The 15556-nt window shown below is 52.8% G+C and overlaps 2 protein-coding genes across 11 annotated transcripts in view; one reads left to right on the forward strand and one right to left on the reverse strand.

Annotated features, from left to right (window-relative positions):
• The window catches only part of IL15RA (interleukin 15 receptor subunit alpha), a 32759-nt gene extending 27948 nt beyond the window's left edge, over nt 1-4811 (forward strand). For 3 of the 6 annotated variants that reach the window (XM_047755005.1, XM_047755004.1, XM_047755007.1), the window contains 2 exons: nt 1522-1600; nt 4002-4780. In XM_047755005.1, the coding sequence (XP_047610961.1) occupies nt 1522-1600; nt 4002-4098 (176 nt within the window). In that variant the 3' untranslated portion in view covers nt 4099-4780. Of the gene's footprint in view, nt 1-1521; nt 1601-4001 lie in introns of all 6 variants that reach the window. The other 3 variants (XR_007131208.1, XR_007131209.1, XM_047755006.1) reach the window with 3 other exon arrangements.
• Nucleotides 4812-14090: 9279 nt separating this feature from the next.
• Nucleotides 14091-15556, reverse strand: part of FBH1 (F-box DNA helicase 1) — a 45514-nt gene continuing 44048 nt past the window's right edge. For all 5 annotated transcript variants that reach the window (XM_047754559.1, XM_047754555.1, XM_047754558.1 and 2 more), the window contains 2 exons: nt 15029-15160; nt 14091-14534 (listed from right to left, as the gene is read on the reverse strand). In XM_047754559.1, coding sequence (XP_047610515.1) covers nt 14364-14534; nt 15029-15160 — 303 coding nt within the window. In that variant the 3' untranslated portion in view covers nt 14091-14363. The remainder of the gene's footprint in view (nt 14535-15028; nt 15161-15556) is intronic.

Consider the following 15556-nt stretch of genomic DNA (forward strand, 5'->3'; position numbering starts at 1 on the left):
CCTGTAGGTGATTTTTGCAGGGAGACCTCACAGTATTTCTTAAATTTTAATTTTTAAACGTAAAAACGTTTTGATTTTTTAATTTACCTTAACCTTTAACTGTGTCTCCATTTTTTATTTTTATTTCAATTTTTTAAATTTGTTTTTTTTTTTAATTTAGGGCAGAGAAAGACAAATACCATATGATACCACTTATATGTGGACTCTAAAATACAGCACAGATGAACCTATCAACAGAAAAGAAACAGACGCACAGATAAAAATCAGACTTTGGTTGCCAAAGGGGAGGGGGCGGGAGTGGGACGGACGGAGAGTTTGGGGTTATAGATGCAAACTGTGACATTTAGAATGGAGAAGCAATGAGGTCCTGCTGCACAGCACTGGGAACTATATCCAGTCTCTTGAGATAGACCATGATGGAAGATAGTATGAGAAAAAAAAAATGTATATATAGTTATGACTGAGTCACTATGCTGTATAGCAGAAATTGATACAATACTGTAAGTCAATTATACTTTAAAAATTAAGAATGTTTGGAGTTCCAGTCGTGGCGCAGTGGAAATGAATCCGACTAGGAACCATGAGGTTTCGGGTTCGGTCCCTGGCATTGCTCAGTGGGTTAAGGATCCGGCATTGCCATGAGCTGTGGTATAGGTCACAGATGCGGCTCGGATCTGGCGTTGCTGTGGCTCTGGTGCAAGCCGGCAGCTAAAGCTCTGATTAGCCCTCTAGCCTGGGAACCTCCATATGCCGCGGGAGTGGACCTAAAAAGATTAATAAATAAATAAATATATATATACATATAAAAACTAAGAATTTTTTTAAATTTAAGGCAAACTGGCCAAATCTGCCTGGAGCTTAAGACTGACAGAAGGTCTCCCTGCCTCGGGCTCAGCCTTCTTATGCCCACACGAGGCTCCTACTCTCCTAATAGCCTCCAGTGCCCGAGTGGCTGGGCCCCACCCCCAAGCTGGTCCTTTCAACTCAGTCAAAACACCTGTTCCCCGTCTGCCTGAGCCACTACGACACTCTCTCCCCACTGCAGCATCTGCTCTTTCCGCTCCCCCCCCCCCCGCGACCCACAAAGTTGCAGACAACCCGCAAAGAGGAAAGTGGACTGAAATGGCACCGCAAGCTGTTTCTAAATCAGGACCATGTGAGGTGAAGGAAAGGGGGCGCCTGGCGAGGGCCCTGTCTGTTGTCCTGACTTTGATGTATCCGCTGCTATCCTCCTGCCTCACCCCATCCCTGCCCCATCACCCGTGTCACCGGATCGGGAAGGACGAGGAGGAGGAGGACCTGAACGGGGACCTGGATTGGCCGCGGGGGTGGGAAGGGAGTGGGCTTGCTGCCCGGATGTGGAACAGACTCGGCGGCGTGGCCTCGGGGGCTGTTGGTGCTGTGAGCTGGTGGGAAGGCATCTGCGTCCCTCTGCAGGGGGTCAAGTGTAAAGAGCTTTCAGAGGCTCGGAAAGGCCGGGCCTTCGAGCGCGATGCCAGCTCAGTTCTGCTCTCTTTCCAGTGGCCGTCTCCACGCCGTGCGCCCTGCTTCTCTGTGGAGCGTGTGTGCTCCTCCTTGTGGTACATTTTAGAAGGTCAAGGTGAGTGGCTCAGGACACGATGTCCCTTCCTCCTCCTCGCCCCCCCACCCCCCCCTCCCAAAAGGGCTGCATCCCAGTGGCCCAGCCGCCCTCGCAAAGGAAGACCCCCTTCCCGGGCTGCAGATGCAACCCAACCCCCATGGGACTTGGCCACTGAGCCAGGCCTGTGTCCTTTGCTTTCCAAAGCAGCCCGCAGGCTTGGTCAGAAGCAGGGCGGCCAGAGCCCAACACAGGACATGGGGCCAAGTCACCAAAAGCCACTTTGGAAAGAAAAAAAAGCCCCCAAACCAATTAGACGGATTTGCAATTCTTATGATATATGCTGGACTGTGTTCTTCTCGAAAGTACTCCTCAAATACAGACACACTTCCCCACAGATAAACTCCTTTATGTTGGCCGTAGACGTTCGAATGCCTGAACTTCTGTATTTCAGCACTCATGGCAAGGTCGTCTCTGCCACTTGCTGAAATTTGTTTTTATTCTTTTTCTAATCTTTAGGCATTTTTACCACTCCTTCCTAAAAGCCCCAAATGGCATGTCAGCCTTGATTTTGTAGTTTGACCAGTTAGTAGCCACTGTTCCGCAGTGAAATGGTTGTTCCAGATCCTTCCTCAGCATTAAACCATGAAACTAAAGTTTTAGTCACTAGACATAAGAGAGTCTTTTCTAGATATTATAAAGATGATGTCATCCTTCAAGCCTAACTGTGACAAAATGAACATTCCGTGAAATGCTGCTGCGAAGCCAAAACGAAAAAGCCACTGAAAAGCCACTGAAAAATTCAAAAGCTGTTAATACCCTCGCAGCCAGAAAGAAATGCCATCAACCTCAGAGTTTAGAAATCAACGAAATAAGGTTGATGTTTTACTCAAAAGTTTGTCAAAACAACCCACCCCAAATGTTAAACTGTTGGCAAACTAGAAAATGATTTTTTAATTTTTTAAATTTTTTTTGCTTTTTAGGGCTGCACCCGAAGCCTATGGAGGTTCCCAGGCTAGGGGTCCAACTGGAGCTATAGCTGCCGGCCTACGCCAGAGCCACAGCAACACAGGATCCAAGCCGAGTCTGCCACCTACACCATAGCTCACGGCAATGCCGGATCCTTGACCCACTGAGCAAGGCCAGGGATCGAACCTGAAACCTCATGGTTCCTAGTTGGATTCGTTTCCGCTGCACCGTGACAGGAACTCCTAGAAAATGATTTTTTAAAAGGATTCTCAAAATATCACTACAACTAAATAATTTCCACATAAAATGCTGTACTTGGAATTACATTCTTAGATTATAATGAATATATTCATTGATTCTATTTAAAAAGGAATATATACAATCTTTTTAAGAATACATTAAAATATATGCTTAAAAAGAATTTGTCATTTTTTTATTTTTTATTTTTGTCTTTTTAGGGCCACACCCACAGCATATGGAAGTTCCCAGACTAGGGGTCGAATCAGAGCTACAGCTGCCAGCCTACACCACAGCCACAGCAACGTGGGATCCAAGCCATGTCTACAGCACAGCTCACGGCAACACCAGATCATTAACCCACTGAGTGAGGACAGGGATGGAACCTGAGTCCCCATGGATACTAGCTGGGTTGGTTACCGCTGAGCCACAACAGGAACCCCAGAATGTGTAAATTTGATCTGTACGTACAACAGACATGCTCATAAGAGGAAGCCGTCAACACTCACTGTATCATGGAAATAGTCACACATGTTTAAGAGGAATCAGCAGACCTGATAAATGTGACTGCTGGACATTTGATGAACCGATTCTTGCCATGAACCGAGAATTTGCAAATAAGTTATTAGGCCATTTGTCACTCAGCAGATTGGCTCTTAGAACGTGGCCTGGCGTCCTGATTTACAGTGTAGCCCTTCCTCCCTGGAGCTCAGACAGTGCACGCGAAGACGTGCTCAAAGGTGGACGGTACAATCCGTGGGCCGTGGGCCGCACGCTCAGGGCCCAGCGCACATCCAGCGACAGACGTGGAATTCAGAGGCCCTGGCTCCCCTCTGCTTGGCTTCTCAGGAACGGACTGATGTGTTTGTTTAGTTCACACTTGCTAAGTAATTGCCAGGAGCTGTTTTTGAACCTTTGTAACCATCATGCTGTTTTTATCCAGCCTGTCCGGACTGGCTCAGCTGGGCTCCTGGGAACTCGCTCCTTCTGTGGCTTCTGCCTCTTGAGCCACAGTTCCCGCCCTCTTGCGGGGGGGTGGGCCTCAACAGCGCCCATAAACCTTGGTGGACGAAGAGACTCGATTCCAAAATATGATTTAACCGCTGACTGTGAGTGGTGGCCGTGTGCGCTCGGTTCTCCATCTGCGTGGCCAGAGGGAACTGTCAGCTGACCCAGTCTCTCCTCTTTTCAAACCCTGCCCATTATCTCTTTACAGGCCAACTTCCCAGACACCTGGTATGGCGATGGAAAGCATGGAAGTCGTGCCAATGACCGGGGGCAGCGACGCCACCGGTGGGGGCACGGAAAGCTAACCCCACCCCTGGAGGAAGCTCCAGGGACGCCAAGGCCAGTAAGGGCCGCAGGGAAGGCCCAGCTCTGCTCCAGCCCAAGAGGACCTCGAAGCCTGGGGAGCTGGCCCCGGAGAAACGCCCGCCAGGGTGAGAAAACGTCCTGGTGTCGTTTTACCATCTGTACCAGCCCAGGCACCACCCGTGCCAGCAGGTTCTCCAGGCTTGAGAGGGATGCTCGCTGCCAGCCCACCCCTGGGCAGAGAGCCCAGTGCCCGGAGTCCCACGGTGGGTGGCCGCCTTCCAGGGGTGGGGAGCAGGGGGGAGTGGAGGCCTCGGGTCTTCTGTCGGGGCATCTATTCATCGTGGCACTGATTCTGCGAGGCTCACCTGCTCCACCCTGCCACCCCTTGTCCTGACCTACGTTTACAGAGAGGCTCTGGGGAATCCCGAGGCTCCCCCTGCTTGGGAGACGTTTACAAGGGCGACGCCAGCACCAGCTCCTAAAGCCTCTCCCTGCAGCGGGTGCTCTGCACGCACAGAAAGGGGGCGGATGGTGTGCCCTGTGCATCCTCATAAGGACTCCGAAAGAAGACGACAGAACTCAGGGGCCCTCTCTCTGCACGTGCGTCTGTATTTATATCCTTCTTTTACGTCTATGTATTTTATGATTTCTATTTTGAAATTGTGCCTTGTATAAACAAAATAAAAGGTCTATTTTCAATACATAAAAAAAACTTGCAGAGTTCCTGTTGTGGTTCAGCAGGTTAAGAACCCAGCTAGTATCCACGAGGACGTGCGTTCGATCCCTGGTCTGGATCAGTGGGTTAAGGATCCGGCATTGCCAAACGCTGCAGTGTAGGTCTCAGATGTGGCTTGGATCCTGTGTTGCTGTGGCTGTGGTGTAGGCCAGCAGCTGCAGCTCCGATTCGACCCCCAGCCCTGGGAACTTCCATGTGTTGCAGGTGTGGCCATTAAAAAATAATAACGCACTAGAAGAATCACTGAAATGTTGCGGCACAACGAAAATGAACCGAATGGGAACCATGAGGTTGAGGGTTCGATCCCTGGCCTTGCTCAGTGGGTTAGCTGTGGCTGTGGTGTAGGCCGGCAGCTGTAGCTCCGATTTGACCCCTAGCCTGGGAACCTCCACATGCTGCGAATGCAGCCCTATTTAAAAAAAAAAAAAAAAAGAAATCACCCAAGAGAAATATATCACAAAGAAAAAAAGGAGACTGGGACACAGAGTCCCCAATGGTTGAGCTTTGTGCTCAGCTCTTCTTTCTGAAAGGAGAACACACCCTCTTGCCTGATGCCGGTCAGACCGCAGTTCTAGAGAACGGCCCTCGGGCTTTCCACGGCAGAAACAGCCGGGGGCAGGCTGCGGCCGGGCTGCCGGGTGCCCACACTGTCCCTCTGCCTGCATTGTTCTTTTCTTTCGTTCTTTGGTGTTTGTAACATTTGTCTATAAAATCATGGGCCTGGTCCCATCTCATTTTCCAGGTTGGAAGACTGCGGCCTAGAGAAGTGACTTGCCCAAGGGCAGGTGGCTTGACTGATGCCAAAGTCTGAACAGAACTGGAAGGGGGGCAGGTGCGGGCGTAGGTGTACAAAGCAGGTGTCAGCCGCCCCCCCACTCAGCCGGGTGGCCGGCGGGCACCGCAACCAGAGAGAGGAGGATGCAGGCTCAGAAACCAATTCACGGCGGCGGGAGCTCTCCAGGTGCCATTTCTTAGGTGTGCTTCCTGTGGTCGGTGTGAATGGCCTCAGCAAGGAGGGGGCTGTTTTTAAATGGCTGGTGTCGGGGACTTAGGGCCACAGCACTTTCACCACCTGCAAGGATCTTCTTCAACGAGTGGGGAAAACACATGGCTAACACCCAGCTGAGCTGCTTTACCCACTGCTGGCTTCATTCCTTATGACCCTCAGCCCACCTGATCACTTACCCTTTTGGCTTCCCTCTTCAGCTGCTTGCCCCTAAGTTTCTAGAGTTTACTGTCAACTGGATCCAGTTTTGTTTTTTTTTTTTAGGGCCACACCTGTGTCATATGGAAGTTCCCAGACTAGTAGGTCTATTCAGAGCTACAGCTGCAGGCCTACGCCACAGCCACAGCAATGCGGGATCCGAGCCGTGTCTGCGACCTACACCTCAGCTCACGGCAATGCTGGATCCTTCACCCACTGAGCGAGGCCAGAGACCAAATACCCACAACCTCCTGGAGCCCAGTTGGACTCGTAACCAGTGGAGCCACTCCAGGACCTATTTTTCTTTTTCTTTTTTGCCTCTAAAAGGGGTAAAATGAGTCCTCCCACCAGGTGATACAGTCACAGGGAAACGGTGAAGGAGCCTCTACGATGACAAAACACATCACAGCCCAGAATTTATCCATAAGGCAGCGACAAACACCTTGAAAAGTAAGAACTGTGTTTTCATCTCTGAATTCTCAGAGGCTGATGCGGTGCCCTGAGGGTTCTTAACAGATCAATAAATTAAAAGATTCCTGGAGTTCCTGTCCTGGCGCCGGGGAAATGGATCCAACTGATCGGATCCATGAGGACTCCGATCCCTGGCCTCGCTGAGTGGATTAAGGATCTGGTGTTGCTGTGAGCTGGGGTGTAGATCGCAGACACGGCTCGGATCCTGTGTCGCTGTGCCTGTGGTGTAGGCTGGCAGCCACAGCTTCAATTCACCTCCTAGCCTGGGAACCTCCATATGCCATGGGTGCAGACCTAAAAACCAAAAAAAAAAAAAAAGATTCCTAATCAAAGTCGGCTAAGATTGCCTGGGACAGGGCAGCTGGCTCTCAGGCAAAGCTACAAAGGAGCTGAGGTCTGGGGGCACCAGCTCCCCATCCTCCTCTGACAGTTGGAGGCCTCAATCTCTACATCTGCCCCCATTTTTACACACACATAGTGCCCAGTGCCCAGTGCCCAGAGGGTTGGGCCGGGGAGGGTACCATGTGACCTGGACGTGGAGGTGTGCGAGACGGCCTAAGGCCCTCGCTGGAAGGCGGGTGAACGGTCTGGGGGCCTCGGGTGCACCTCTGCTGCTGTATCAGGACCCCTTCCTACTCCCCCACACACACCTGCCCCCACCTATAGGCTGCCTGTGGGAGTTTCCCCAAACCACGCTTCCTCTATCCGACCAGGAAGCCTCCATTCAGCCAGGCTGGGAAGGGTCCTGCACACGGAGCAGGCGTGACGCCCCTTCCTCCAGCCACCTGTGCTGCAGAAGAGGCCACCCCAGACGGCAGCTCCAGACCACTGGCCACTGTCTCTGGGGCCGACGGGGCTCAGCCAGGCTGTTCTGCTCGAAGAGCCCATCTCTATTAATTTTGCTTTCTTAGGGCCACACCTGCAGCCTATGAAGGTTCCCAGGCTAGGCGCCGAATCGGAGTTATAGCTGCCGGCCTACACCACAGCCACAGCCACGCCAGATCTGAGCCACGTCTGTGACCTACACCACAGCTCACGGCAACGCCGGATCCTTAACCCACTGAGCGAGGCCAGGGGTCAAACCTGCAACCTTGTGGTTCCTAGTTGGATTCATTCCTGCTGCACCACGATGGGAACTCATATATATATATATATATATATATATATATTTTTTTTTTTTTTTTTTAAGTGGGAAAAGCACCTAGGACTCAAAAGAATTTGTGGCCGCGGTTAGGTCTTCAGCCCTGACTACAAATCTGCATGATTCACGCGTGCCCTCATCTGTCACGAAGAAAACTGAAGGGCCTCCACCCGTTTATCTTGACTTGACTTTCCTTGATCGACAGGTGAGCCTCTTACTTTCCTGTTTTGGCCCTCCTGCACACATCAGCAAGCGGGAGACCACCGACCAAAAAGGCAAAGTGCAGGCTTTCTCCATGTTTCCAGGCGCCCAATCCAGCTCCTACAATTCTGGCCTCAGAATTTCAAGAACGTAGCTGAGAACCTTGAGTTTCCTTGTTGGTTTTCCAAGGAGCCTGGGCTCCTTGAAGGCAAGACCAGCCCGACTCAAACCACAGCATCTCGACACCTCCCACCGCTGAGAAGGCATCAGGAATTCGACGTGTGTCCACGTGCCCAGGATTTTAAATACTCGGCACCACACATATGAGGTTAGCATCCGCCTGAGCCCTCGCAGCCCACGGCACGCAGTGAACTGGCCCCCAGAAGTGGCCTGGAGTGGCAGGCCTGCTGAAGGCCCAGCTCCAGAGACCACACGGCTGCCAGCCTCAAATATCACAGCCGGAGAAACTCAAGGCTACAGGCAGGTGGCTACAATTTTTTTTTTTTTTTTAATTGGAAGTTCCCAGGACAGGGGTTGAATCAGAGCTGGAGCTGCAACTGCTGGCCTAGGTCACAGCCACAGCCACGCGGGATCCAAGCCACATCTGGGACCTACGCCACAGCTCAGAGCAATGCTGGATCCTTAACCCACTGAGCGAGGCCAGGGATCAAACCTGCGTTTCCACTGAGCCATGACAGGAACTCCCTAGTCTTTTATGCCTTTAACTTTGTCTCCATATACGTTGTACACACACACACACACACAATCAACCCTGTTATTTCACGGATGCACGCTCTTCTTATTCCCTAAATCCACGTCACAAACTGAGACGTTTTCTTTCCTCCGAACAGACCATTCCTTCCAAGCTGACTCTGTGGTTTAACATCCAAACGACATCTTGGAGGCTCCTTTCGTGGCCGGTGATGCACATTCAGTTGGCTTGCTGCTCCCACGGACAAGCTGAGAGCTGAAACCCTGTCTGGAGTCCGGGCGCCAGGGTGGGGTCCGAGGCTGAGCGCCTGTCCCCTGGGAGCTCCGGTTGGCCCATCACCCAAGGAACCTGAGGTCACGTCAAGGTTTCTACGGAAGCCCCAGGGAAGGGGCTGTCGACGTCCCACCCAGAGAATATGTATAAAATGTGTTCCTTGACTCCTAACCCCCAAGGTGATGGTGTCAGGAGGTGGGGCCTGTGGGAGGTGACGAGGTCACGAGTGTGCAGCCCCCAGGACGGATCAGTGTCCTTACAGGGGAGACCCCGGAGAGCCCCGCCTTCCTCCAGGAGAGGCCACGGCGAGAAGGTGCCATCTAGGAGCCAGGAAGCAGGTCGTCACCAGGCACACCTGCCAGCACCTCCATCCCCCGCTGCAGGGGAATCGCGGCAGCCCGGCTCACCCAGACACGGCCGCGGCCCTCGGCTACGCCTGGCCTCGCACAGGGACGGCCCTCTGGTTTATCATCCCCAGAGAGGAAAACCTCTGGGTTCTGCTCGGGCGGAGCATGAGGTGTTGCCCAGTTACACAGAACGGAGAGAGACATGAGGGTTTAACAGGCTTTTTTTTTTTTTTTTTTTCTCCTTTTTACAGCCACACCTGTGGCACATGGACACTCCCGGGCCAGGGGTCCAGTTCGAGCTGCAGCTGCAGCCCTACACCACAGCTGCACTGGAGACTTATGCAGCCGCTTGCGGCAACACTGGATCTTTAACCCACTGAGCGAGGCCCAGGGTTGAACCCACATCCACACTGAGAGCATGTTGGGTTCTTAACCTGTTAACTCCAACGGGAAACTCCTTAACTGGCTTTTAAACAAACGCTCTACTGCTGCTCTGGCTCTGGCTTTACACCTGACCTCCAGTGGTTCTCAGGCCATCGAGTCCCACCTCTTCAGGGCTCTCGGGCTTGGGGTTCCGTTTTCTCGGGTGAGCTGTCAGTTATCACCCCCGTGTCTTCTTTCCAAAGCCCAGTGTCTGAAGGTGTCCCCTCCTCTCTGTTGCCTTCATCCTTCTGGGTTTATGCCTTAAACACAGAATCCTCGCATCGTCACTGGAGTCTGGTCCGGGAAGCACACACGTTGGTTTGGTCCAATCGCCCGAAGCCCCCCCGGCCCCCTCCCCACCTGCCACACAGTCAGGCCCCTGCCGACCGGCTTGGGGATCACGGAATGGGGCCCGCTGCGGCCTCTGGCCTTCCCCTCTCACTTCCCTCAGTGTCAAGGGCCCAGACTGTGAAGCCCATCTCCTCGCTGAATGCAGCAGCAGCTCTGCCCTCGGGAACTTGCTGGCCGCTTCCTGCTTCATCCCAAGCCCGGGTCTTGGGCTCTTGCCTTTGCTGACACTGTGCTCGGGAGTGAAGGCTGAGCACCCTCCGCCCCGGCTCCCCGTCCCCCGTCTGTGGTCCTTCACACCTGCCTCCCCACAGCCCCCCGGACAGGCCGGCTGGGGCTGCTCACCGGCACCTAAACCTCAAACCAAAGCCGCTGCTGACGGGACGCCAACTGCGACATCCCTGTCTTCTGTCCCAGCGAAGGGCGCCCTGGGCATCCTGCAAACAAAGCTGGAAAACTGAGGCCCCACGGGGACCCCTGAGTGCTCCTGACCCGGCCCCCTGACCCCCAGAGCGGAAGTCCTCAAAATTCAGTGTCGCATGGAGGGCTTGTTAAACACCTCACGGTTTCCGATCCAGCAGACATGGGGTGAAGCCCAAGAACATGCATGTCCATCACATTCCGTGGCGATGCCGACACGGCCAACCTGGGGGCCCCCCCGCTCTGAACGCCACTCACCTGCGTCCCCACGGCCACCCCCGTGCCCGACCCGCCTCAACCGCCTCGTCCAGCCCAGCAGCGGTCATCTCGGGCTGAGACCGCAACTCTGAGCCTCCTACTTTATCTTAACACCTCTCAACCTACAACTGGAATCTTCCCGAAAAGGAAAATCTGAGGTCTTAACATTTTTCATTGATTCCTCACAATTTTTCCCAAACTCCGCAGTTACCGGCCCCTCCATCCCGCGCCCCCGCCCGTTACACACTCCAGCTGCACGCACACCTCTGTCCCCAGGAGCATCATGCCTCAGGGGACCGCGATTCCAGATGCGGATGCTCTGTGACATTCTAAAATCTCTATGCCAGCATTTCAGGTTGGCCGAGTACCACCACCTAGAGTTTTTAAAAGAAACCTAAAATCTGCAGTATGTCTGGAAAATAACTATGAAAGAACAAGCTAATGCACAGTCTGCGAGGCGCTATGGTATTTTAACACTTCTATTCCAAGAGTAATTTTTATTTCGAATACCTCTAAACAAACGGGGTATGACAGGACAGGATTTGTTTCATACGGTAACTCTGCATCAGAACCTTAGATACATGATAAAATCAAAGAAGATGGAGACACATCAGAAACCCCTTCTTTGAAACCAAAAACCAGAACGTCCTATCAGGAGACGGCAAATTCGCAAACAAGGGCAAAAGGAGCTCCTCTACGTCGGGATTCTGTAAAAACTAATGGACCGAAGAAAAATATCGGGATTTGGCTGCTCATTATTGTCCTTATTTTTCTCCCAATTTATGCAGTATAAAAACAAGAACAAAACAAACTCCTCCAGAAAACCATGCACACAAATACATTCACAACTAAGTGAAATCGTAAAAGCCTCATATTTGAAAGACTATACCTTTTTTATATAAAAGATCTAAAAGATTTTCATTTTCATTAGTTTGCATTTATGAGGCGCGCTTTCGTTCTTGCCATCACATCACTTGTCTGAAGGTGGCAATGGATGCTGAACACTTCCGGATGGGGCAGGGGGTTAGGAGACACAAACGACTACGTATGAAATAGATAAGCAACAAGGAGATACTGTACAGCGCAGGGAATTAGGACCATTATTTTTTAATAACTTTAAATGGAATATAATCTATAAAAATATCAAATCATTAGGCTGTACATCTGAAACTAACGTGTCAGTATGAATCAACCACACTTCAATAAAAATTTTAATAAAAATAAATAGAATATAGTTAACCTTATAAGCATCTTTAACAAAAGCAGAAATTTTATATAGGAATTTCTATGTTAATATCCTGATTACTGATTTCCCTTTAAAATAAATAACATTTCTATTTTCACTGCGTATTTAAAAATTATTTTCCCATTTGAAACACACCAGCTATTTGGTTTTACTGATTTTTTTAGAAATTCTTCACAATTACAAAGTAAAATAAAAGTACCAATTCCTAGATTGTTACTTTTTAAAATGATACCAAAATACCAGTGCTGACATTTTGTTCTGGTAGAGCCTTTACCGCAAACACCTCTTTTGTTCTTCGTGTTGTTCCTTCCTTTTTAAATTTTCTTTCTAGGGCAGCCCCCGCGGCATATGGAGGGTCCCAGGCTAGGGGTCAAACTGGAGCTGTAGCTGCCAGCCTACACCACAACCACAGCAACGCAGGATCTGAGCCGCATATGTGAGCTACACCACAGCCCATGGCAATGCTGGATCCTTAACCCACTGAGTGGGACCAGGGATGGAACCCGCATTCGAGATGGGTTCTTAACCCACTGAGCTACAATGGGAACTCCTGTTCCTTCTTTCTAAAATATTCTCTCCTTCCTTAATAGCTTGCTAACAACTCACCCATGGTGAAACACAGCTCCAGCTCTGGCCACTCTCCCCAGATGGAGACGCCTCTCCAGCCCTAGAGCTCCCCCAAGACGCCCTTCACCCCACACTCCCAGCAGCCCACGCTGCCTCACAGTTCTTATGGGGTCTCCCTGGTCAGACCACATTTCAGCCCAGACGCCCAGGACCAGGCTCTGCCCCACGGCAGGTGCTCGGTCAAGGCCAGGGGTCATGACTTGCCCTAGGGAAGTAAGGTGCTTCCTCTTGTTAGTAAAGCCAGATTGCCGGAAAACACGGTCATGGGCCCCTCCTGTCACCCCCCCTCCTCTTCCGAATGACACTCAACACTGACCCATCCAAATCCATCTCATTCCGTTTCACTTGCTGTCTTGTTCCGCGTTAGCCAAAAGCACCAAAGGAGGCCAGGCCAGGAATACGGGCGGATGACATGGCCCCCCCCGCCCCCCCGGCCCCGTTCTGCGCCCCCCGCAATATGCAGGCGTTAAGACGCCCTTGCTTTCCTCATGGGCCTGCACGCTAAGCCCCCCTAGAGGCTGATGCTGGAGAGGGTGGGGGGCTGCCCTGCACTCTGTTGGCTGGGCTCAGACCCTCAAGCCGGTGAGCGGCAATGCTGAGCCAGCTCCCCCACTGGCCATCTGCACCCTGTGTGCTGCACGGCAAAGCATGAAAACCAGATCCAAGCACGTCCAAGCGACATGTCTCTCCTGCTGGCCTCCAGGACCACAACTGCACTATGTCCACTCGGCAACCCCCCATAGCACACCCCCCAGGGTCGGTGTGACCTTCAGATCCACTGGTGGCAACATGCGACGTCTGGCTAGTGTCCTTCTGCTCTTGTTTCCTAGGTGTTCCACTGCTTCCCTGTTCAAGCCGAGAGCCCATGAGGATGGAACACCCACTATGTCTCATACCTGTGTGACTTTCCCCAGCATGAAAAGTCTCAGTTTTTTCTTTTTAGGGCTGCACCCATGGCATACACAAGTTCCCAGGCTAGGGGTCAGTCAAAGCAGCCTAATCCACAGCAATGCCAGATCCGAGCCACATATGCGACCTACACCACAGCAACACCAGATCCTTAACTCACTGAGCAAGACCAGGGGTCAAACCACATCCTCATGGATACTGTTGGGTTCTTAACCCACTGAGCCACAAGGGGAACTCCAAGAGGTTTTTTTTTTTTTTTTTTTTGCTTTTTAGGGCCACAGGTGTGGCATATGGAGGTTCCTAGGCGAGGGGTCGAATTGGAGCTACAGCCTCCAGCCTACACCACAGCCACAGCCATGCCAGATCCGAGCCACATCTGTGACCTACACCACAGCTCACGGCAATGCCGGATCCTTTACGAACCAAGCGAGGCCAGGGATCGAACCTGCATCCTCATGGATCCTAGTCAGGTTCGTTACGGCTGAGTCACGCCGGGAGCTCCGAGTCTCCTTTTGATGCATCAGCTATCAATCACTCCAAATGTTAAGCTGCCTGCTCACGTGGGTGTGCCACGGGAAAGTCACAGAGCCGTGGAAGAGAGGAAGCGGGGGGGGGGTGAGGGGTGGAGAATGTCCAGAGACAGCGGGGCCAAAGGCAGGTGCGCCACACGTGGAGGCCAGTGCTACAATGCCTGTTTAATTGAAACCTCGTAATAAAAGTTTAAATACATAAAATGTTTTTTATCAAAAGAACACCCCCGACCCCTCGGCCTGCCATGTGTGGAGGAGGGGCAGTGGGTCTGGCCACCTCCGGGGGCAGAGACCCAGCAGGTCCAGCTCTGGTCGGCTTCTTCTTCCTGGGAAAATGCTCCATGAGTGAGTCTGGACTCGGAATAGACACCCCCATGCCATCTGCAGGGGCAGGCGTCCGCCCAGTGTCCCCGCGGCCTCAGAAGACGAGGAAGAGCAGGGCCTCGTGCCGCGGCAGCACTATGTTCTCCACTGTGCGGTCCATGGCGCGCACCTGCTCGGGGGAGGCGGTCAGGAAGGCCAGCGGCCCGATGCGCTGCTCCGCGCACGAGTGGCACAGGTGCCCACCCTTGTTCTCCTTCCTGCTGCTCTGCAGGGCAGACGAGAAGAGAGGGGAGGGGGACAGCAAAAGGACAAGCGTTTTCCACCGGGAAGCGCAACCCCACCGCCAAACTCCGCGCCGCTAGAGGAAAAGGACCAGGCGTCTCAACTCTGATGCTCTGACACTCAAGAGGCTCTGCACTCACACCACCCCCAGCACAGCTGCCCCAGGCGCACTCCGCTGTGTGACAGCCCCGGGACTCAGCAAGGTGAGGGGTGAAGCGCCAAGAGAAACCTAACAGGGCCCCCAGGTCCACTGGGTGTCGGCACGACCCCGACTCCCAGTCTGGGCCACGCGCCCTGGCCGTGACCCCCTCACAGGCCTTACTCCCCTCATGGAGAGCCCCCGTGAGGATGGGGCAGGCGTCCCCTCTCCCTCCCTCCCCGACGCCCCCCCCCTCCCCCGGATAAGCACACAGCTGCCCAACTGGAGCGGGAGCGTGCCGACTGTGGTGGCGGCGGCAGCGTCGGGGGGACACGTACGTAGGTGATGGGCAGCTTGCGCATGGTAAGCACGGTGTCCACGGGGATGGCATTGCTGCACTGGCCCACGCAGCAGCGCACCACTCCCGTCTTTAGCACGTCGCTCGTCAGCTCTGCTTGCAGGAAGTACTCCTGGGAAGGAAGGGTGAGAAGAGAGGAAGGGTGCTGCCTCGCCCTTGCACACGGAAGCCCCCGGGGGAGCACAGTCCCTGAGCGAGGAAAGCGCTGCCCGAGGGTCTCCCCACCTGCAACAGTCTTGAAGAGGGCACTCAGAGCTGGGTTCTTGTGAAAAGGGTTGCGTTTAAAGAGTAAGGGTTCACGGACAAACATGTGAAACTACTGGCTACGAGGATGTGTCAGGGCTACTTCGGGATTTTATCTTAGGCTGACCCATCCCTAATTCACTCACTATGATTCCCATATGCTTTCTCCCTCTCTTTTTGTTTTTGGCTGCACCTGTGGTGCGGAAGGTCCCAGGCCAGGGATCGATGCTGAGCCACAGCAGCAACCTGAACCACTGCAGTGACA

The sequence above is a fragment of the Phacochoerus africanus genome, chromosome 12, assembly GCF_016906955.1.
Source record: "Phacochoerus africanus isolate WHEZ1 chromosome 12, ROS_Pafr_v1, whole genome shotgun sequence".
Taxonomy (NCBI): domain Eukaryota; kingdom Metazoa; phylum Chordata; class Mammalia; order Artiodactyla; family Suidae; genus Phacochoerus; species Phacochoerus africanus.